Raw genomic sequence first — 22,803 nt, 5'->3', positions numbered from 1 at the left:
TCCACTTATTACAAAGTTTATTTTCCAATTATTTTAGTATATGGTAGCCTTTTCCCCAGGGTTTGCCTCCTAAAACTCCAAGCTAGATCTGAGAAGGAAAATAAACAATTGAGAAATCCTATCTTCATTTCTCTTGTTGGGAATTATGAAAAACATAATCTGCTACAGTTTGTAATGGACAGTTCCAAGATATTACCATTAAGATAAGCAAAACCTGTGATTCATTATCTGAACTTTAATCATTTTAGCTCCCTGTTTCTTGGTATTATGATGTTAGTGTTTAATGGCAAGATTTCTCCCTGTCGGAATCCATCTGCAGTATACAGAATTAATAGTTCTGGCAATGAATAAAGTAAAATAATACATACAGCAAGTTCTGGTAAACTGCAGGGCCGGGTGGTCTCACATAGCAATTTAAATTTCATTACCCAGAGTTCTGCAGATATGTCTATCATAAATGTTATCGTTTTTCCTGCCAAACAACAAATTCCCAGCTTACATCTGCCTGTAGAACCTCTTGCTAAGGACAAAAGGCTGTGTTTGCAAATCGCAATATTTTATTGCCCTATTCTCTCTGGCCAGGCACATAGGGATAAAGTGGCTGCCTTTACATTGCCATTCATTTGAGATCAATTTGAATTTCTCTTTTTACAGATGTGATAAGGTATTTTCACAAAGGTTATCTTTGTAGGACACATTAGAGATGTCAATGGGCATTGCTTGCGCTGGATTCTGTAGATTAAAAAAAAAAGAAAAAGTAATGCTTCCTTTGTATTCTTGATCCTCTTTGTTTAGAGAACAATGTAGCCTCAGGCATTTGCACATAGTGTTTTACCCTAGCCATGGACAAAGATCTAGGGTGGCCATACAAGGGAAACATGGTTTATAGCAGGAATGTCTGAGACAGATGTGGACCTCCAAAGGACTATTATGGATCCCAGTCTGCCTAGAGGCTACATAGACTTCACTATATAACACAATTATTTTAATTCAATACGGCCCTCCAACATTCTTTATGACATATAACTGGCCCACTACATGTAATAAATTGGACAGCAATGCTTTAGAGCAATATTAAATGAGGTTTAGACTGTGGCAAAGGAAAACACCTTGCCTTCAGTCTCACTGATTTTGGGATATGGCCACAATCTGATATTTTTCATACACAGACCCAGAATTCCCTACTGTGGCACCTGTAACCAATGTGAAGTTTGGTTCTGGACCAATGTGCAGTTTGGAACTGATCCACTATAGTGGGGAGTGTTATGCAAGAAGACACTAGGGGTTTGTCCAGAACTACGCAGCTTTCCAGTGGACCCCTAGAAAAAATATACTACCTTGATAATATATATTAGGTATTGTCTATATAATATCTGTGATATTTACAAGACAGGTGCACATCAAGTTTTCAGTACCCACTTCAATTCAAATAAAGAAAAGGTCACAGACTCCATTTTCTCCAACAAAGCTCAGGCTGAGAAACCATACTATGTAACTGCCACTGTATCTTGGGTTCCCAAAGACCAGTTCAGCCTAGCCCATCCTTACAATACCCTGGGTAGATATGACCATCAGCAAACTAAAATGGTGCTTTAAAAAAAAAAAAGGGGAAACAGGCAGTTATCTTTCCAGAAAGGTATCATTATATTTATTCTTTATAGGGTCACACTGGGCGAAGGGCTTAATAAAATGCAGGTAGATCTTTATTCCAATGAACTCTGGCCACAATATCTTCTGTAGAAGATAGAGCAAGATTGTAACTGTTTACTCAAGTTTTGATATATTATAACAATAAAGCACTGGTGTTGCCATTCCTTGCCGGTACTATAGATGAACAGAGAAGGAATCTGATCGTTTTGGAGCAGATCATATTGCCCACACGTATGTTAACCTTTTCTTGGAAAGTATCTTCCTTTGCTAACAAAGTGCCTTTCTTTTGGTTCCCTGGAACAGCTGCACGAGACATTTCCCTGCGTATTCACTGGCTAACAGGTATTGGCCTGACAGTAAGCACATTGTCATAATAATGAGAGCACTGAGCTCTGGTTACGGAAAGCTTGTGAACAATTCACTGCGCCCCATCCAAAAAGCCTCCAGAAATATATCAAAGACAATCAGCATTTAAAGCAGCTGACCTACAATGACACCCTATTGAAGTAGAAGATCTAATTAAAGCTAAACCTTAAAGAGTGGATGGGCTGGTAGCTTTCAAGGCAGAAGGAACGGCACTAAAATATTCCCTCAAATCATGTCATTGGTCACCAAATTTATCATGAGTTAAAAAAAAAAAAAAAAAAAGGGAAAAATACTGCTCACTGTTTACAATCAAAAAGCATTGTCAATGATGTCTACTCTAGTCTGGGTACAGTAGGAGCACAACCACTTACCATTTACAATAAATAATAAAATCGGGTACAAGATGTTACCAGATTGTCATGATAAAAATGACCAGTCTATGTTCAAGTTCATGGAGATATCTTCAGTATTGTAAGTACAGCTGTGGATTCGATATCCCTTACAATATGGACAAAAGCAAACCCAGCAAACTCTTGGGTAGAATAAAAGATTCTCTAATTATGCTTTCTATTGTGGTAACTTGCCATCAACATATACTTTGGGCTAGTGCCATGTAACTCAATATTTACTGCTGGGTAATAAGGCAACAGCTGTCTCCGGACTCAAGCATACGACATACACAAGCATAAACAAATCCCACTGGACTATAATTACATCTTCCTTAATCTGTGGAAAGTAAAAGTGGAAACAATTGCAGGGGCCAAGAAGTTGTTTAAATAAGTGCATTTATTTTTCACATTCTTTAATATCCTGAGTAATCTGTATTATCCTTTTATGTTTATGTGCAATCTAAAATCGCAAATGTGTGAGACAAGCAATAAACACACCAATTAAAAGTTATTTATAAGAAAACTGTTTCCTCTGTCTCCACAAGTTTGCTACAGCTGAGGAAAAATGAACACCAAACTGCCAACTGAAAATAACCATGCAACTGATGCCTTGGCTGATCTCCAAAGGCATCAGTCTTGTGTCAAGGACCATCTTAGGACAATGCAACAAACTTCTTTCTACAAATAGTTCTCAAGAATTAAACATTTACCTAGTACAGTGGTTGGAATTTTTAAGCACCCTTGGGAGTCCAACCTTTGGTCAGGTACCCCATTTGCACTGGCAAATTAGTAATTCAGTCACAGTGCAAAGAATATACTGGAATTTAGATAACTTTTACTCCTTCTGCCCACAACTCATCTGCAAGTTGGGCTTTCACGTGTACCTAAGAGAGAGAAAGTTGCATTCTCCCTAAATCTCACACTAGCCGGCCTTTGGGCTGAGCCCTTCCTGCCCCTGCTCCACAGTTTGGGAAATACTGACCTAGTATGACAAAGTGAATTGACTGGGTACATTTGTTTTCACTCTGCTAGAATTATTAAATATGCCATACTGAGCCTCCTAGTACCGAACAGAGAGCCTGCTGTTCAGGACCTACTTTGAGAACATATAGATGGAGACAGAGGCAATTGGTATAAAGATTATATAGATGGAATGGTGGCAATAAGAAAGGGCAGAGTAAAATTGTCTCAGAGTGGGGTCAAGTAGGGCCTGGGCCTAACGGGAGATCCTCTGGCTATTTTGCAGGCTTTCCAACCCTGAGTTCATGACTTATATTAATTTTGAAATCTTTGGCTAGAGCAATAAAAGCATTTCTGAAATCATCTCTTCAGGATAGTTTTTCAAAGATGAACGAGTACAGACAACCAAGAAGGGGAAAACACAAGTACTTTGTTCCATATACAATATCTTACTCTCTGTTATGGAGCTTAAAGAATTATCATGCATAAAGCATTCTGACTGAGTTTGGGCCTCTGAATTGGAAGACTGCGCTTTATGACAAATCCTTATGAGTAGGGGGAGGCTGACTGCGTGCTTTGGTACGGCATATCCCTTCCTGAAAAAACAAAATAGTGGTAGAAAACACCTGTGTTTGATTATCTCATGATCATTGGCGTATATTCTGGGAATTATATAGGCAATATTAATAGTTAATTTAAACACAAATAGCATGAATATCGCAGGTGCTCCAGATGTTCGATAGTAAGGATTCAGCACAATGTTTCCCAGCTGCACAAAACATTGTCATTTTTTTTCTAAAAAGTGTTCTATAGATTTATTAAATTAAAAAAAAACCTCCTGTTTTTCTGTAAGAACACCCTCATTTCATGCTGCAAGAGAGAGCAACTAATACAGGGTTCTCCCAAATAAGAAACATGGGTTTGTTTTGTTTTTGAGAGGCCGGCACAAGTATTGAGAGTGGGTGGTCCAGTCAGAACTATAATAGCAGGTTTCCTAAAAAATAAAATAAAAAGAAGGGGCTCAAATTACAAATTCAAAAAAGGTACTCTGTGGTCTATTGTCAATAGAGCTTTTCATGGTGGAGCCGCACCACAAGAATCCCTTCCTTCTTCAGCTGTCGCTCCACCCCCCTCCTTTCAGCAATACCTTGAGAACTGTTGGCTGCCTCATTCGTGTCCCGCTACTTTGCACTAAGGCAGACCTGGCATGGCCTAGTGTTAGTTTTGTACAGACACAGAAGCCACCGTACAGCCCAGGAATTCCTCCGGTTGGGGTGCACTGCAATAAAGCTTGCTAACATTAGGCAGGGGAAGATTACATCTCCCAATCCCTTGTTCTTCATTTATAAAACCAAGGTCCGTTCAGCCTCCCCTCACTGTAAAAATGCTGGATTCATAGAAAACAGCTGTTTTCCTACACACGTATTTGCATATATTGCCAGATGAACGGAACCTTCCTGCGTTCTTACAGAACAGTTACACATTATTGCAGCAAACGGATCTTTCAGAAAGGTCTCAGACACTTATGAAGGGGAGAATGCATATGCCAATGCATTTATCTTTCATTTATTTTTCTGTGAATAGCCAGAGTAAAGGATGTTGACTGCCCCAACTGAGCCATTTAAAAGAATGCTACCCTTAATGTTCTAAATAGATGGTGCTATTCTACTACCATGTGAGGAGAATCCCTACATCGAGAAAATCAATATGGTGACTCCATCACAGTTATATATTTACAAAGGTAAATGTTATCTGCAGTCATAAACCATACCAGCTACTTTACTTCCATTTAATGCATGGGATAAAAGAGGGACACCTTTTCAAGCAAGAGAGGAAACCTGCAGTAAATAGGAAACCTGTGGCACAACATAAGCGGGGAAATTCCAAGGCACTAATATCCATTTGTGGCCAACGACCAGCAGTGGGCATTACATTTAACTTAAAGACTGCACTACACTACTTAGGCATAGAGTCTAACAACATGGACTTTCCAGCTATAGCAGCAATGATGTCAAGAGCTTACTTAGTCTACTAAATTACCTGCACTCCTCCTGTCCCAAAACAAATTACCTTTCCTGATAGAGTCTAACCCTGCAGCATTCACCAGGGCATACAAGCCCCAAAAAGGCAATTTTCTTCAGCTACGTGTTAACCTACCAAACTTTCTACATCACCCCAGTTACTGCAACTGCACTCTCTTATCAGAAGGTTACCCGAGGTTTCATCAGAACAATCTACATCACACAGAAAACTTAGATGACAAGAGCACAGTATACACTGCAGGACTAGATAGTTATCCCATTTACTATTTATTTTTTATTTACTACGTGAAACAAATAGGTAAAAAAAAACACAAATAACATATTCACATGCACATGTATTTCACCCACTTACTCCTTTCAATGAATGGGATAATTGCCACAGCATTACACTAGAACAGTTAAGTATATTTACTGATTGCTTTATATGTCACTCTGTGGGCCCGATTCACTAAAGTCCGAAATAAGGAGTGCTATTTATAGCATGCGTTAAAAATCTTATCACTTCTTATTTTTCACTCGATTCACTAAAAGGACACTTGTCATAATTAAGAAGCGATGTTCTTGGCGTTATTTATCTTACGATGACATATTTTCAAGCAATATATTACGCAGCGCACAAGATATTACGCAGCGCGCAATATTTTACGCAGAGCGCAATATATTACGCACGTAACCATTACTTTCTGAAAACCACCATTTCCCTGAAAACTGGAGGATGCATCACTCTAGGGCCAACATATACTTGAAAAAATACGACTGCAAACTCCATGTTGTGTTGCCAATAGCTCACGAACCGCAATTTTCTTTAAGTACCGCCTGCCCCAAGTAGGGTTAATATTCACACAGACTAACACGATATTTTGCACGTTTAACGCTTCATATGTGTTTGTGAATCATGCGTTAGTACTATTTCTATTCGCTAATTAACGCAATGCGTTTTTTTTGTGCATGCGATATGCGGATTAACACATGCAAAATGACTTTGATGAATCGGTACTTAATTATCGCATGCTTTTTAATGAGAAAAACTATGCGATAAGCGTTATTGACCTTTAGTGAATCGGCCCCTATAACGCTTATCGCATAGTTTTTTTCATTAAAATATGTCATCGTAAGATAAATAACGCCAAGAACATCGCTTCTTAATTATCACAAGTGTCCTTTTAGTGAATCGAGCGAAAAATAAGAAGTGATAAGATTTTTAACGCATGCTATAAATAGCACTCTTTATTTCGGACTTTAGTGAATCGGGCCCTGTATGTCCAATGTATGAAACCCACTTATTGTACAGCGCTGCGGAATATGTTGGCGCTTTATAAATAAATGTTAATAATAATAATATTATTATGTGGCGCTGGCAAGCTGGAAGGTTATGTTGGGACCCAGTGTTGCACTGGGGTGTCCGAAGCCCAGTGGGGCTGTCACCTCATGGACCGCCCACCCCAGGTGCTAACACCTTCACCAGTCAAACCCATCAGCTAGTCTTCACCAGCAACACCACCCCACACACTGCATACCTTTTACTTTCTCCTTGGGTTGCAATTGGGGTGGAAGTAAAGTGCCAAAAAGTTGGCCCAAAGTACACCCAAAGCAGGGAGTGAGCCTGGGTCATGGGGCCCACTGGTTTTTTTCTTCTGTCCCAATCCAACCCTGTCAATGGCTTTTTGCCTTAAACAAAATACAGCAAAGCAGTGAGAAGTGTGAAGAGATAATAAGCCAAGAAGTAAAAATATGGCTAGTTTTTTTAATACATCTCCAAGGAACCTTCAAAACATGAACTAGATTTATATTAGCAATAATAGGCACCATTTTTGCCTTTAAAGCTGAAAGAGCCTAGACATACAACAGAACTGATCCAAAAAGAAGTGCTGCTATTTTGGTTTCACAAACACTAGTGATTAATGGGAGCATAAGTCTACGTATAGAAAAAAAAAAAAACTTAATAAAGTGTTGGTATGCACCGTCTTTCCAAATCCTTTGCACAGTGGGCCAAATACTTATAGAAAGAGTCTATTAAACGATGAGGTAATATTAGTACAGGTATGGATCTCTGAAATAGCTTGGCTGACTTGTACAATTCTCCTGGGTTTCCACATGCTCCAATGTGAAGTGTAAATAGAGAAGCCCAGGTTGCAATGCTGTAGAAGGGGCATTTTCTCATGTCCCCAGAAGTATATAAAGTGTTCCCTAGAGGTATAGAAGTATGAAGGAAATTATATAGCATAATAATGTCGTGTTGCCAGGGCTCCGTAGCATCAGTAGATTCATTTTGGAACCACATGCTTTTGATTCTATCAATGCTTATCTGTCTACTGACACCTTCTAGTCTGTCATTTAACCTACTGCCTGGTTGCTTTGAGAATATTAATTCTATCTTTAATTCATTTATTTATTTAAAGAACAAAATAGAGGAATACACTGCCTGTAGGGCCTGCTGAAGTATACAGAATAATGGAGTGCAGAACAGGCAGTGTGTTTTAAAGGCCGTCATGAAGAAAGGTTTTTTCTCAAGGATATCTCAGAACTTTCCTCCATTCATCTTTTTTTCCATCCTGCATGCTTCATCCTCCATAGCATGCTGCCCCTTAACATGCTCTCATCACTATGTTTCATAATAGATATGTCTTATTTGACTGCATAGGGCCCATGTTAAAGACATAAATAATGCAATGTTTGCTCCAGGTCTCATATTATACAGTCAGATGCTTGTTTTCACAGAGCAGAACAGTAAATACTACCTGCTGATTAGTTGCTATCCGTTACTAGAACAAACTTTACAACTGTATTTACATAATGCCTTAGGCTGCTGCTGATCTCGGCCTTCTGAAAAACAGAGGTAAAAAATCATCCCCTAAACTAGCATTATTTTTCTTCTGTGCTTGCACCCGGAACTATGGTGTCGGCCCAGGTGCAGGCACATACGATGTGTCTCTGAAATATGTTTCTCGCTTTTCAGTGCCCTTATTCTCTGCATGCCTGCACCCTGACCATCGCAATGGTTCTGGGTGCAGGCAAATAGGAAAGCTGATGCTAGAGTGGGGGGGTTAATTCACCCCTCCAGTTTTCCGGGGGCTGAGATCAGCCCCGTGCGGAACCAGCTTTTTAGGCCAAATACCAAAATATTTAATTATCGCTTCATTAGACCACACAGGATTATGCCATGTGATTCAAAGTAGGGATCTCTAAAACTGGCCATACATTAAGAGATCTGCTCGTTTGAAAACCTCACCTTCAGGTTGGCAATATTGGGCTAATCCGATCATTTTGGCCCAAATTGGATCACTACAGCAGGGATACAAGCCATTAAGGAATGACCACATCAATGAGCCAATGTCGTCCTCATTCTGATGGGATTGCTAAACCTGCCCGATTGATATCTGGCCGATTTTTGGACAGATACTGGTCTAGGAGGCCCCCCTAAGTTCCCCTATACACAGGCAGATAAGCTACCGACTTGGACTTAAAAAGCCAAAACGGCAAGCCAAAACAATCAAAAATCTGATTGTGTATGGCCACCTTAACTGGCCTCAGGCACACCCTCTTTGAGTTACAGATAATGCCACCACTACTCAGCTTAGCATTTTTGCCCAACAACCTGCATTTTCCTTCGGTGATGGAAAGGCCACATACTACAACCAAGAGAGCCACCTTTGCTAACTTCCTACTAGCTGCATCCCCTCATCTACTAGGCTTCACCTTCTGTGGGCTTCTTGTAAGAATAGCTGTTTAATGTTTGCTACAAACCCTTTGTGGTCTTGCTTATGGTTACCCTTAATACAATTTGGCTTGAATTACACTCTAGTCGGTCTTTATAATACGAATAACATTCCAAGGCCAGAACCATGGTTAGGAAACTTGGCTCAGACATGACAAATTGTAAAATATGTCAACCTTTATAGTAGCAAGGAGAAAAAATATGAAAATGATGCTACTTTTACCTCTTATGTTCACCTTTTAATAGTTTAATTAGACTATATTAAAAGGGACATACAATAAACCTTTTAGGCAATATTACCTTACTCCATGCACATAACACTGTCTCAGCACAACAGCTCCCCCGTTACTGACCCCAGCAGATGTACACTCCAGACATCAATAGAACAGCATCATTTTGTGGCCATCAAGTACGTGGACAGGGATGCACCACTGGATTCTAAGAAAAAAACCTCTGCTGAAATAAGCAATGTAGAATTGCTCTCATTCTGCTTAACAGAATGGCCATTGTCTAATGTAGAGAAAATAAATGGAAGATAAAAATCCTGCTTATAAATATAATTTTCCCTTTGCCACTATTTACTTTGGCACAGCGGTGAGAAAAGTACAGAGTGGCCAATATACAGAGAGGTGGGATGGTGGATGTCACATGGGGCTTTAGGAATATATTTACATAGGACTCCTTTCTATATTGAATTAAAAATGAATTTTGCAGAGACAGCCTGCCCAAGATACGCAAGTTGAAATTTATGTCTCGCTACAGTTTCTCAAACCATGGTGCTACCCTTACTGTAGTTACTGACTGGCACGCAAAGCTGCTCCAAGAATAACTGCTCCGAGCACAGAGGAGGCTTGCAGACAGCTGTATCCTCATGTACATGCTCTTCCAGAAAATGTAGCCTAGTGTGGCTTCAGTCCATCAGGCTGATAAGGGCAGCTTGCCTGAGATCTGAGAGCAGATGCAGCCTTCCAAGCACTATCTGTGCGAATTCGCCCCCATCACAATCACATTCCACTGACGAGGAGCAGACAGCTGCACTGAAATGAAAAGTGGGTGAGCACTTGAATGGTGCAACCTCTCGCAGCTTGCCAAAAAGCATGATATCAGGCTATTTTTCTACGCTCCAGACTGATTGATACCTTTTGGGGTGGGAGAGGAATGAGGTGCTGACTTGGATTACCTTCCCTTAAAGTGCCTGTAAACAAGGTAGCAGTATCTAGAATGTGTTTATCACTATTAATAAAGCTGAAACATCTGGAAGGGGAAAAGGAGCCCTGATCCCTTGCTTAAAGCCACAGCTGCCCCTTACAATAAGCCAAAAAGGTGACCTCACACCACTGGGGGTCTTGCTGGTAAAAATGATCAAATACTTTAGCTTGAGGGGGGCATTTACTAATTCCCAACTTTTGCAGTTGGGGTTTTTGACACAAAAAAAGTCGCAAACCCCAAAAATTTGCTGGAAAAAAAATTGCAACTGTTTTGAGATTTTTTTTTTTCAGAATTTTTTCCGCAACAATTCTGATTTCCAAAAGTCTCCACCTAAAAGCTGTCGAGGTCATGTAGAAGCCAATGGCTTCTGAGAAATTTCTCTTTGCTTCGAACTTTTCAAGTTTTTGGATTTTTGACTCTGGTTTTTGTTCAACAATTCAAAAAAGCTGCGGTTAACATTTTCTCAACTTTTCTGCAGCTTTTTCACTTCAGATTTTTCACTCTGATAAATATCTGACATTCATGGAAACGAGTTTGAGGTTTCAAAAATAAATAAATAAAATGAGAAATTTGAGAACCGCTTACCAAGCATTGGGTCTGCAGCCACCTGAGGCACACTCTCCCACAGCTGACTTAAGCGGCAATGGCCACTCACTGCTGGCATCTATATATGTCACTTAACTATAGCCTTCCCAAACGGGATTCTTATTTACAAGGAAAGCTGGAAACCAATGTACTTAGTTCGCTTTAAGAAAAACCCTAGACACAATCTCATATAGTCCACCTTCTTTGATTGGGTTATACAGTGTGTGAAACAAATGACTGGGCTTTTGGCCTTCTCTGCCTCTGACATCAGTTATCTCCAACCATAACTGCACCAATGCAAACCTTTTGGGAGTTGGTTGGAGGCAAATCCCAAAACCTTTTGGCAAAGCAACAGATATTAAAATTAGAAGCTAAAGTTTGGGGGAAATCACAGAACATACGGTTTCCCACTGCAAGCAGTCAAGCCCCCTTCTTTCATCTAAGCTCTATTGGTGCAGCCCATCTTCTGCCTCTTTACAGAAGGTAAAAATTGAAAAGCAAAGGGGGTCCCTATACACATGGACCACCCCAGGCATTAATGAGATATCACTAGGATATAGGGAGTTAAGTGCAGCAGCACTTATAATAAGCATAGTTTAGCATAAGACTTGATAAAAAAAAGTCCTATGCCTTTAAATGCCCTTTAACCTAAAATACCTTGGCTTTCCAGTTAATCAGACTACTCTACTGCATAAGTGATTGACTATAATTATCTGTAAATATAATGGGCCACCTACGGCTATCCAAATGTAGTACAGCTAAAATTCCCATTCCTCCAGACAGTCTTTAGCTCTCAGTGGGATACTCATAATAGTAGTCCAACAACAACTGAAAGGTATGAGTTTGCCCACAATTTCACTAAAAGACAGGATGTTCCATTGGATCACAATCCATTTGGAAGAGTAAAGCTAAGTAGGATTACGATGTCCTGATCACATTACCAGCTAATTAAGTGTAATTGTGTAACAGCATAAGGACGTAATGTGAGGGGCTAAGAGCGCAGCATCAGTATGTGGTACGGCTCTGTACCAGGATAGATACACAAAGCCTCATTCATTGGCAGCACTACAATTCTACAGCATTTTCTTCAAATAATTTCATGGGGGTTTTCTTCTTCTTAAAAGGTGATTGTTAACAGTGCGTGTGTAGATTAAGGTAATTAGGGGGCTGTTTATTATCAGTGCCCTTTCTAGACATCATGTCTTTGGGCTCTAATTTAGGATTAGGCTATTTGTAAGGATCTGATCAGGCTTTGGAGGCTTTCCCCCTCCAGATATTTAGAATCAGAGGATTTTGATTCTTTGTGATTCATATTGTGGCAGGGCACTAAAGATCTGTAAATTCCTTCCAACATTTATACAAAACAGACGTAATACAACAAGGGGATTGGCCAGTCTTTAATATCCCAGTGAGAATTCCTTTAGATTAAGCGAGTGCTTATATGATCCAGTCGAAATGTGCTTTGGCATAGCTCTGTATATACACACAGACATGAAGTGTTTAGAAAGCAAATCAAAATGCCAGTGAGTTTCTTGTGAGATGAATCCTGTCCTGTACTGTGTGGCTGTGACTGCTCTTTCTACTCTTTTTATATTCACTCTCATACCAACAAGCAATATATAAGCAATATAATTCAAAATTGTGCCATTTGGGTTCAGTTTCTTTCCTGTTAATGTTAGAATGGATATGTTGATTCTGGTGCTTCTGCAGTGCTGCCAGAACAAGTATGACACAACAACAAAATTAGAGCCAGTATTGAGCCAGAAGCCATGGAATTGCATTTTCCCAATTTAAAATAAAGTGGGCAGCAAAGTTTTTCCCATTGGCTCAGGAATTTAGCCTTGGCATAACTGGTTAGTTTGCAAGTTTACACATATGCAGGAAAGGCCAACATTGCCTGCCAACATGGCCACTTTACACTAATTCACCAGTTTACTTGCCCATGTATAGGGCAAAATGGCAGCATTCCTGAGAGGTATGTTTAACCAAATGCACTTTGTTCTGGTTAGAGTAAAATGGGTTAGGGCTGTGACAGACGACTAATCTCCCCGATATGCCATCCCACCAGCTAGAATGTAAATCGCCTGTGGGATGGCATACACGGTGCCAAAATCAGCAAAGTTTCCTCTCAAGGCAACTTCGGCAAATCGCTGCGCCGCGTATGCCAGCCCCCCGGCGATTTACCGCGGCAAGGGAGATTTGTCAAGCGGTGACTAATCGCCCCGTCTGTCATAGCTCTTAAAGTGCACAGCGAGATTACAGCATTAGAATATAAGAATAGCAGTAAAACATGCAATATTTTATAGGGTTTCCTGCAAGTCTTGTCATTCAAAATAGTTAAGTTATAGCAGCTCCTTGCTTCATTTAAATAAACTATTTTTTTTATAAATATACTTTTTACTAGTATGTACCTTTCGGGTAATCCTAATTAGAAAATTGCCATTTTGGTTAAGTATTTGGGGGTATAATTTTCTATTTAGTGATGCATTTGAGTTACTGCTATACCCTCGGTAGCTCTAAATTACTCAGGACTAGTTCATTGTTTTTGGGCTGGCAGAAATTCAATGGGTTATGGGATCACCTCAAGACCTGTAGAACCCACTCTTTACAGAGTTACTACTTCCTAGGAATAAATAAGGCAATATCTGATCTTGGCAGGGGTTTAGCCCTTAGGACAAATGATCTGTAATACAATGAAGAACAATGTAGCTCAAGAGAAGCAAGGTGGCCAACATCCTCTTTGAATCTGTATTTATCCTTGCTACTATGCGCACTAACACCATAAGACATTTATGTACAGATAGTGAACATGCTACAATTAGTGATGAGTGAGTTTTTTTGCCAGGTGAAAATCCACATTTCTCCATTGGCAGTTTCACAAAAAAATTTGCCACAAAATTTCGGTGAGTGAGGAAAAAAAAGCAGCGGTCGCATCACAAAGGTTCTGCTTGAGTCAAAAACTCACATGATAGCTGCAAAACAGGACAAGATTTGCTCATCTCTAGCTGCAACATTTATTATTTCTATGCCCATTCATAGTTTTGTTGCGACAGCCGACATGTCAATGTTCTTTGCTAAATATGCCAAGAACTACCCATTCTCATAAATAACCTAGTGAACACATAGAAAGACAGCTCAGATAGTCAATAAAACTGGATTTTAGTTATCTCTTTTGCAGTCTGTTGTACACTTTCTCTTATTCCCTCTAAAAATAAAATAATCTAAAAATCATAGTATTACTTACCAATCCAGCAATGGGAGTAGGAAGTCTGTTGATCTTTTTTACGAGTCCTGGTTTAATAGCATTTAATAACCTGCAAAGAAAAATATTAAAAGTATATTAAAGGTAAAATCATTGATGTGTTTAGCCCAGTTATATGGGATGGACTGATGAAATAAAAGTGCTGTTCCTGTGTTTACTTTTAAATATATTCCACTGGGGCAGGGGGTGCTTTGCATTAAAGACAATAAGGGTGAGGGTAAGGGTAAGGGTGGGCCTGTTTGCTCCCCTAGATACTGCAGAATGATTAGCTAGGAAGTCATTTAGATAGGATTTGGGGTAAATGCTTATTTGCTATACTAGATGTTCCTGGGACTGTGGAACTAGGATCAGCCTTCAACTTAGCCAATTAACCAGCCTGCTTGTTTCTGGCGTTGAGGAAACCGGAGAACCTAAAGCAACACAAGGGTACAGTCATGGTAAAAAAAAAAAAACAAATGTTGAGCTTACTGAAGACATTCAGTGAAGGTACTTGTGTCTAAACACAATCCTTGCACTTTTATATAGTTGCGCTAAGCACTATAATGTCCCTCCTGCCTCTTGTGCTTAAAGGGGTTGTTCACCTTTGAGTTAACATTTAGTATGATGTAAAGAGTAATATTCTGAGACAATCTGCAATTGGTCTTCATTTTTTATTATTTGTAGTTTTTTAGTTATTTCGTTTTCAGTTCAGGAGCTCTCCAGTCTGGAGTTTTAGCAGTTATTTGATTGCTATGGTCCAAGTTACCTTAGCAACCAGGGAGTGGTTTGGATGACTGTTATAGGACAGTGCATGAATAGAAAAGAAAGCTACAAAAAGTAACAATAATAATAAAACTGTAGCCTCATAGAGCAATAGTTTTTTGGGTGCTGGGGTTAGTGACCCCCATATAAAAAACTGCAGAGTTAGAAGAAGGCGGCAAATAATTCAAAAACTATAACAAATAAATAATGAAGAATAATTGAAAAGTTGCCGGAATAAGTCATTTTAGAACATCCTAAAGCGTAAAGTTGAACCACCCCTTTAACCAGCTAATGCTACTGCTGCCCTGAGCATGGGGATAATTCAAAGATTCCCACATCTGGTTGCGTAAATAGATGCAGCAGCCATGAACCAAACAAAACACACCTAAATGTCATTTTAGCACTGTGTGGCAGTTGTGGAGCCCATTTTGAAAATGTTAGTTGCAGCTCTACTACAACAAACGAAAACACACACTTGTATTTAACGCATGAGGCATAACTGTGGTGGGGGTGCTCCCTGCAATTACGCAGGACTGTTGGGCAACATGCTGCACTGTGGGTAAAAAAGCCTTGTGATTTCACTCCTGCATTTGTACATGACCCTTACAGTCTCCTTGCAGACAGTATGGACATCAGACTTAAATTTAGGACCCCGGCCCTGCAAGGCAGCAATGTTACCCACTGAGCCACTGTTCTAAGTATAGTCAGTTCAGCTTCACATAAAGTGTAAATAAAATATTATGGGAAGCAGACTGGCCTAGGTGATGGCTATTTCACTGACATTTATTGTGCTGTTTTGGTGCTTCAATCAGAGGCGTGGTGGGAAAAGTTGCCTTAAGTACAAGCAGAGATTCCTTTCTAATTGTTGGGAACTCAGAGAAGCCGTTTGCCTGGCAAGATAACAGTCTCTCTCGCTTTGCCAGCAGCTTCTATTGGCTATAAAATATCTGTTCTTTATTTAATTCACTGCTCTGTCCTGATTGGGAAACCCTGATAAGCCCTTATTGTGAAAAAAAAACACACATACGGCCATTTGACTCTTAATAAGCTGACATTCCTGCATCCTCATGCGAATTCTAATCACAGACTGCAGTTATAAAGGAGCGGTGATTTCAATAAGCTGGAAATACATCCAAGCGGCCAAGGAAGGAAGGAAATCGCAACACACTATAAAAAAATGGGTCTCTGGGCACATACCAGGATTTCAATCCTCCAAGTGACCTGCATTCAGAAAAGGTTCTGCAAACGTGCGCAGGGGTAATTTAAAGGAAAAGAGAGGTTTGGGCATTTTTCTTATGTTACTAGCAGCACCTGTATTGCATGTTATACCCACTATCCTACCTTACTAAATGCAGCCCTTTGCAAGAGACTGTAGCAACATCAAAGAAAGTTTGTCATTTCACATTTATATTTTCTCATTCCTAATTTCAGCCTGAAGTGCGGATCAAAGCCTTGAAAGCTTTATTTTTTAATAGTGCAATAACAGCTGTTTATATACACAGCGCTGGATGATCGCTCCAGTGCTCCCTGACCTTTCCTGCAAGCTCATCACTTTTCCCTTCATTAAACAGTTTATTCATCAGGATATGTTGGAAATGGCGCAGTACCCTTTACTATTGAACTGCGCGTTGGTGGAAGTCATTTATTGCCAGCAGCGGACAGATTTAAGGCTACGCTCAATAATAATAAAAGGCAATAAAAGGCAGCCATACAAGCACCAAACATGCACCCTCTCCACCCAATGGGCCCAGGAGTGACACACTATCTCATCTGCTGAGGCATCATGAATGGGGATAATATTTTAACCTGCCTGATCCCCAAACCAATCAATTCCATAGAACAGAGATATACCTTGGGCTAAGTAGGGCACCATACACTTTCCAATAATCATACGGAGCTACTTTTCATATGATATTATTGGTACATTTATGGTCAACTTCAGAGATCTCCTTTCAACATTCTAATGGGGTTATGTACTATGAGACCATAAGTTTGCCCAGGTGCAGTAACCCCTAGCAACCAATCAGCAGGAATCCTTTACTGTTCGACTGTTTAGAAGTAAAACATTTTTGTTGGTTGCTGTGGGTTACTGCGGGGAAAACTTAGTGCCTTTTATTACACATGGGGGGGGGGGGGGGCGTAACTGCACTAAACCAGTGAAAGCTAATAGCAGATATGCTGCTATGGATAAATGATTATAGGCATACTCCTGCCCAGGATTGTGTACCACACAAGCACAGGGTTTAAGAACAATCAAAACAATACACATATGTTCTGCTCACATATATAAAATTAACACTGCAGCCAATAGAGGTCAATGGTACAAGGAAACTTTGGGGTGCTTTGCAGCTGTATTTTTTAGGTTATTTAAAAATGAGGCACTCAGATTGCCTTAAAGGGCACCATTATACATATATATGAAACCATTTAAAAGGCTAACAATTTACAATATGCCCATGATGCTTATATAAAGTTGTGAACATGATGTGCATATATGTTTAAGAAAGGTAACCTGCCAGAGAATGTTTCTCCAGTTAAAACCAGTTAAAAAGGTCCATCCCCTATACCGCTTTCCACAGGGGTACGTTGGTGTGGTTCATCCTATAGTATAGTTTGTATTAGGAATATCCAGGAGAATCAGACCTCTCCAGTCACAGAGGCAGCAGTTTTTATGGCCTGTTGGTTTGCTTTCTTTCAATGACATACCTCCCAACATTTGAAAAATACAGCCATAAGCACACACAGAAACATGTTCTTAGGGTATCTGACTTTCTCTCTCAGAAAAGTCCTTTATTCCTGGGGCCAGAGTCTGCACAGTTCTCTCCTTTCTCCCTTCTCCTGCTTCCCCCTCCCATAAGAATTCATAACACTCACTCCCCCCTCCCTTAGGAATGTGTGATCTTAGCTATAAGCTAAAGCTGCAGCAGGAAGCTATGAAGACCAAGCTAAAATGGCAGCTGCAATGTTAAACAAACAGAGAAAGCTTCTAGGGCTCTATACTCAAGTATGATAAAGCTTTCTGCAGAATAAATACAGCATTCTAGGTGTCACTAATGTGGTGAATCCATTGGCAGTAAAATGCCAAAATGACTTACCTTCTCCTTTAAGTGCAGGTATACCTAGCTAAGATTTCTGAGCTCTCTGCCAAAAGCTACTCTTTAATTAAGTTTGTATTTTTTTTAGCATTCAGTGCAGGAGATCAAAGGGAAAGAGGGACTTTTCAGTAAGAATCTGGAACTGCGGGCTGAGACGTTAAAAGAGGGACGGTCCTGCGAAAATAGGGACAGTTGGGAGGTATGGACTATCAGTCCAAAACATTTCTATCGGTCTTAAAATAACTTGAGAATGTCACAATATCACTGCAGTCACTGTTTTTAGATTAGACTTAACTGATGAAAACATACCAGAAATGAGCCCTTGAGCAAGCCAAGGACCATAAAAAAAAAAAAAATAGAGGGCCAAATCTGGCCGGCAGGACTAGGATTCAAAAGAGCCCTGACATTACAAGTACAGAGGCCCAACTGCCCCCATCAGCCCACTAAATAGTGATTGCCTATTGCATCTTACAGCAGCTCCTCTGCTATTTTCCAGAATCCACAGATTCCAGTTCAAGCCTGTGCAGGACAGCCCAAAGTAGACATAAGTGTGCATAAGTGGCCAGAAAGTCTACTGGCAGACCAACATGTTGATAAATCTCTAGCATTGAATTATGGTGAGATTATAGCTGTACATTGATCTTTAATGGCAAGATTTGAGTCAAGCCACTGAGATAGGCTCTTATATTACATTTCCACTGCCAATGATATCTACAGTACCAAGAGGAATCTTCCAATCTAACTTGGAAGCGCTAACTTGGCTTCCAAGTGCATACAGTGTTCCATCACATGACAAAAATGTCAACTTTAAAATGTCTGTCCAGCTTATTGGTGTAAAAAGTAGGACATCCACATTATTATTTTTCTAATAAAGGACACAGAAGTGCAATAAAAAAAAAAAATTAAAGTACCAAATGCCAAACACTGTCCAGCTCAACAGTATTTTACGGACAAATTCTTGCTCTTCCCAAAACAAGTAGCAAAACATTGCATGTACCTGCCCTTATCTCTAATCTGGTTCCCTATTCATAACTCTGGGATTTTAAAACAGCAGGTTCTATCTTGCTTGAATTTACAGTTCCAACAAGATTAGTGTTTTATCGGCCTCAAAAATGACTTCACTCTTTCCAGATTCAAACAGGCAGTCACAAGAACAAATTCTATATAGGGGCAGGATTGAGCCATTTGTTGGCAGACACACTGATTTCCTTCTCCCAGAAATAATATGCAAGGAAAGAAAAATGCATCATGGTAACAAACAGTTATATTTGCAAGGGATCATGGCATGGGTGCAGTTACCTACCCAATACAGTTGGTGCAATGTGAAACAATCAGCTAAGCTGCACAATAAAACCTTGCATGTTGCTTGCTTAGCAAACCAACAGATAAATATTACTATTTTCATCAGCCATGACAGTCAGTCTTTTGTTTTTTATGTTATGGAGTGGTCTTAGACATGCAAGGAATTATTCATTATCCAACAATAAGATCATAAAGGACTAAATGCCCTGCTTCCCTATAAGCATAGTACAGTACATGAATTAGTGAAAAAGAGCTGTTTTGAAGCATTATGATTGACTTTTTTGGGTTAGGGTGGCCATACACTAAAAGATCAGCTCATTTAGCGAGGATCTTTCCACCCTTATGCCCACACCTAAAGTGGGCGATATCAGAGCAATCCGATCGTTTGACCTTCATGGGTCCCCATACACGGCAGATAGGCTGCCGAATTGGCCTGAAGGACCTGAAGTGGCAGCTTAAATCTGCCCATGTATGGTCATCTTTAGTTCACATTCATAAAATGTACTATTTTCAAATAAATTCCTTTAAAAAAAGTTTTATTATACTTACCCAAATAACTTACTTTCATTTAACTTTTTTCATTTTCATGATATTATCAGTTTTATATTGCTTTATGTCTATCACTAATTTCCCCACAATAAGAACATATTCAAAAAGTTTATCATTTTTCCACACACAGCCAAAAAAACAAAATTAGAAAGATTATTGAACTGAGATGATATTTGGGGCTAACCTGAAACTAAAGAAGGGTGGTAGTTAAGAATTTATTCTCCGGTATCTATAAACTTGCTGTTCTAAGCCAAGAGGCACCCAGCCACCTCTTTTGGACCATAAAGGGAGCTTTAACAAGCAGAGCTCTGTTTAACAACTCACTTTAATGCCCATTTATGTCCAGATAAAATATCTGGCATCTATTCAGCAACATTTTTATGTTACTGTGTTGCCAACAAGAAGGAAAAAGAGAGACCAAATTAGAGTAAACATCCTATTTTCTGGTGGCAATGGCATCAGAACTGTTCAGCTTTGGGCTAATATATTATATATATATTAAAGAAAATAAAACTTGTTTAGAAGCAAATAAAGCAAGTGACAATGTGATCTGTCATACTAAAGTAAAAAAACAAGTGTACACCCACCCTTCCTCATCCATAACAAAAGGCTGATTTTCTTCCATATATTGGATAGCATGAAATCCCCTTCTTATTTCAATTGAGCTATACAGTTTCTCTAAACAATATTCAATATAGTGGCATTCCTGCAGGCCACCTTGGAGAGATTCATTTACAACTCATTCAGTTTTAGTGCAAATTGCAGTTGGTGGTTTTGTTACAGCCTATAGGAAAGATTTACCTTCTGGGAAAAACAGGTGAGAAGTAGCTATTCAAGCGATCGAGCTACCAAAATAGCTTTTCAGCTGCTACCCTTGTTAAAGGGCAGGAAAATGTTAAATAACTGGAGGGGGGGTGCAAATCTGTGACTAAAAAAAAAAAAAAGAAGGAAAAGCAAACTTTCTGACCCTGCCAGTGTCTTTTGTACAAAAAAAATGCAGTGGCTTCTTCGCTGGGAAGTGCAAAGTGCTGCCATCTGACTGGTATTTTACTGGCCTAGCTGGTAAAAATAATGCTTGGTGTCAATGTTACTAAGAGAGAAAAAATAAGAATACATAGGAAAGAATTTAAAAAAGAAAGAAAAAAAAGTGGCAAAAACAGAGAAAAAAAATAAAAACTAAAACATGAATATGCCAATATTTGGCAGTCTGTATTTAAGAAGGCTGAGCAAACCATGTGCTTATCCTTTAAAGCACAGCATCAAGCAGTGCATAGCAAGACTTCACAGCATTAGTGGCTATAAAGCAGGATGTTTGGCTTTACACAGACATGAAGCCAATGTATGGAAAAGCATTCTTTTCAGTGGTCCCTTCCAAAGCACACACAGCACCTGAGAAGAAGGAAGGAATGCTAAGGAAGTCTGTGTTTTCTTAGCTACTGGTATGTGCATCGGAACACTGAGCACCACAGAGGCTTCTTTGATTCCTACAATTATTTGGTCACACAATCACTACTTCCTCTCTGCCTTTGTTTGTCAGGACATAAAGGCAATCTAATATTACTTTGTTTTCTATTGCTGAAAATGGAAAAAAAAATGTATTCATAGCCTACTCTACTACAAAATACCACTGCTGGAGGCTCTATGGGAAAATTGATTTACCCAATACGCTTTTGGCCATTGGGGCCAACACATGAAGCCCAGATGATCACTAGAGAAGTGAAGCCCAATCATGCGCCTGATTGGTCAGTGACTCCAGAAAGCCAATCATATATTATATTTCACTACAGGTATAGGATCTATAATGCAAAATGTTTGGGACCTTGGGGTTTCCAGGTAATGAATCTTTAAAAATCATTAAAAGCTCAGCCTTTCGCTCTCTTGTGTATGGGCACCTGCGTGACAGAGGCAGGAAGAGGATCGCTGCCGGCATGTACCCCGGGCCGGTGCAGTTACATAGTTACATAGGGTTGAAAAAAGACCAGTGTCCATCAAGTTCAACCCATCCAAGTAAACCCAGCACACACAACCCACACCTACCAATCTATACACTCACATACATAAACTATAAATACAACCACTAGTACTAACTGTAGATATTAGTATCACAATAGCCTTGGATATTCTGATTGATCAAGAACTCATCCAGGCCCCTCTTAAAGGCATTAACAGAATCTGCCATTACCACATCACTAGGAAGGGCATTCCATAACCTCACTGCCCTCACCGATACCGATAGTTTTCCGATACCAGAAGTTACTGTCCAGGGTATGAGGTAAGTGATTACAATCACTGGGGTGGGTTCCTAACATTTAGCACCCCCAAGGGATTGAACCAACCAATCTTCTTTTAAATATTAAATAAATCTAATAAGACTGTTTTCCCACCAATATGGATTCATGCAGCTTAGTTACTATCAGGTACAAGGTACTGTTTTATTATTACAGAGAAAAAAAGATATAATTTAAAAATTGTAATTATTTGCTTATAATGGGCTCTATGGGAGATGGCTTCCTTCACTGGAAAAAAAGCATGGTGCACTCAAGGGACTTGATAAAATGAACAAAACATCTTAAGTTAACACTCCAGTCCTCAAGGCTTCTGCTCTGGTGAGGACCGAAGGTTGACATAATAAAGACATTTTTTCCGTTATATGAAGTTTCCAGGCTACTTAGCTGGCAGTTTGGTAAAGGAGGGTTGACTCATTAGACAATTTTCTTTATACAACTATGTCGTTTAAAACTGGCATGTCGATAAATACTGTATGAGAGGTGCCACTAAAAGAACTAAGGAATATGCATGTGAGCCATGTCCCCATTTCTGAAGGTGTTGCTAGGGACAAACATTTGTTCCAGTCCCAGCAAAGTGGCATTACCACATATATATTCAAATATAGCCTGCTTTAGTTCCTATGCAGTCAGTATAGGCCTTCCTATGAGTT

General features: G+C 39.6%; 1 protein-coding gene across 8 annotated transcripts in view; it reads right to left on the bottom strand.

Annotated features, from left to right (window-relative positions):
- Positions 1 to 22,803, bottom strand: part of limch1 (LIM and calponin homology domains 1) — a 155,760-nt gene that overhangs the window by 81,083 nt on the left and 51,874 nt on the right. For all 8 annotated transcript variants that reach the window (XM_004911217.4, XM_004911218.4, XM_004911220.4 and 5 more), the window contains exon 3: positions 14,161 to 14,230. In XM_004911217.4, coding sequence (XP_004911274.2) covers positions 14,161 to 14,230 — 70 coding nt within the window. The remainder of the gene's footprint in view (positions 1 to 14,160; positions 14,231 to 22,803) is intronic.

Source organism: Xenopus tropicalis, chromosome 1 (genome assembly GCF_000004195.4).
Source record: "Xenopus tropicalis strain Nigerian chromosome 1, UCB_Xtro_10.0, whole genome shotgun sequence".
NCBI lineage: Eukaryota > Metazoa > Chordata > Amphibia > Anura > Pipidae > Xenopus > Xenopus tropicalis.
Note: the sequence above shows the minus strand (reverse complement) of the source record. Positions and strands in the feature narration are given on the sequence as shown.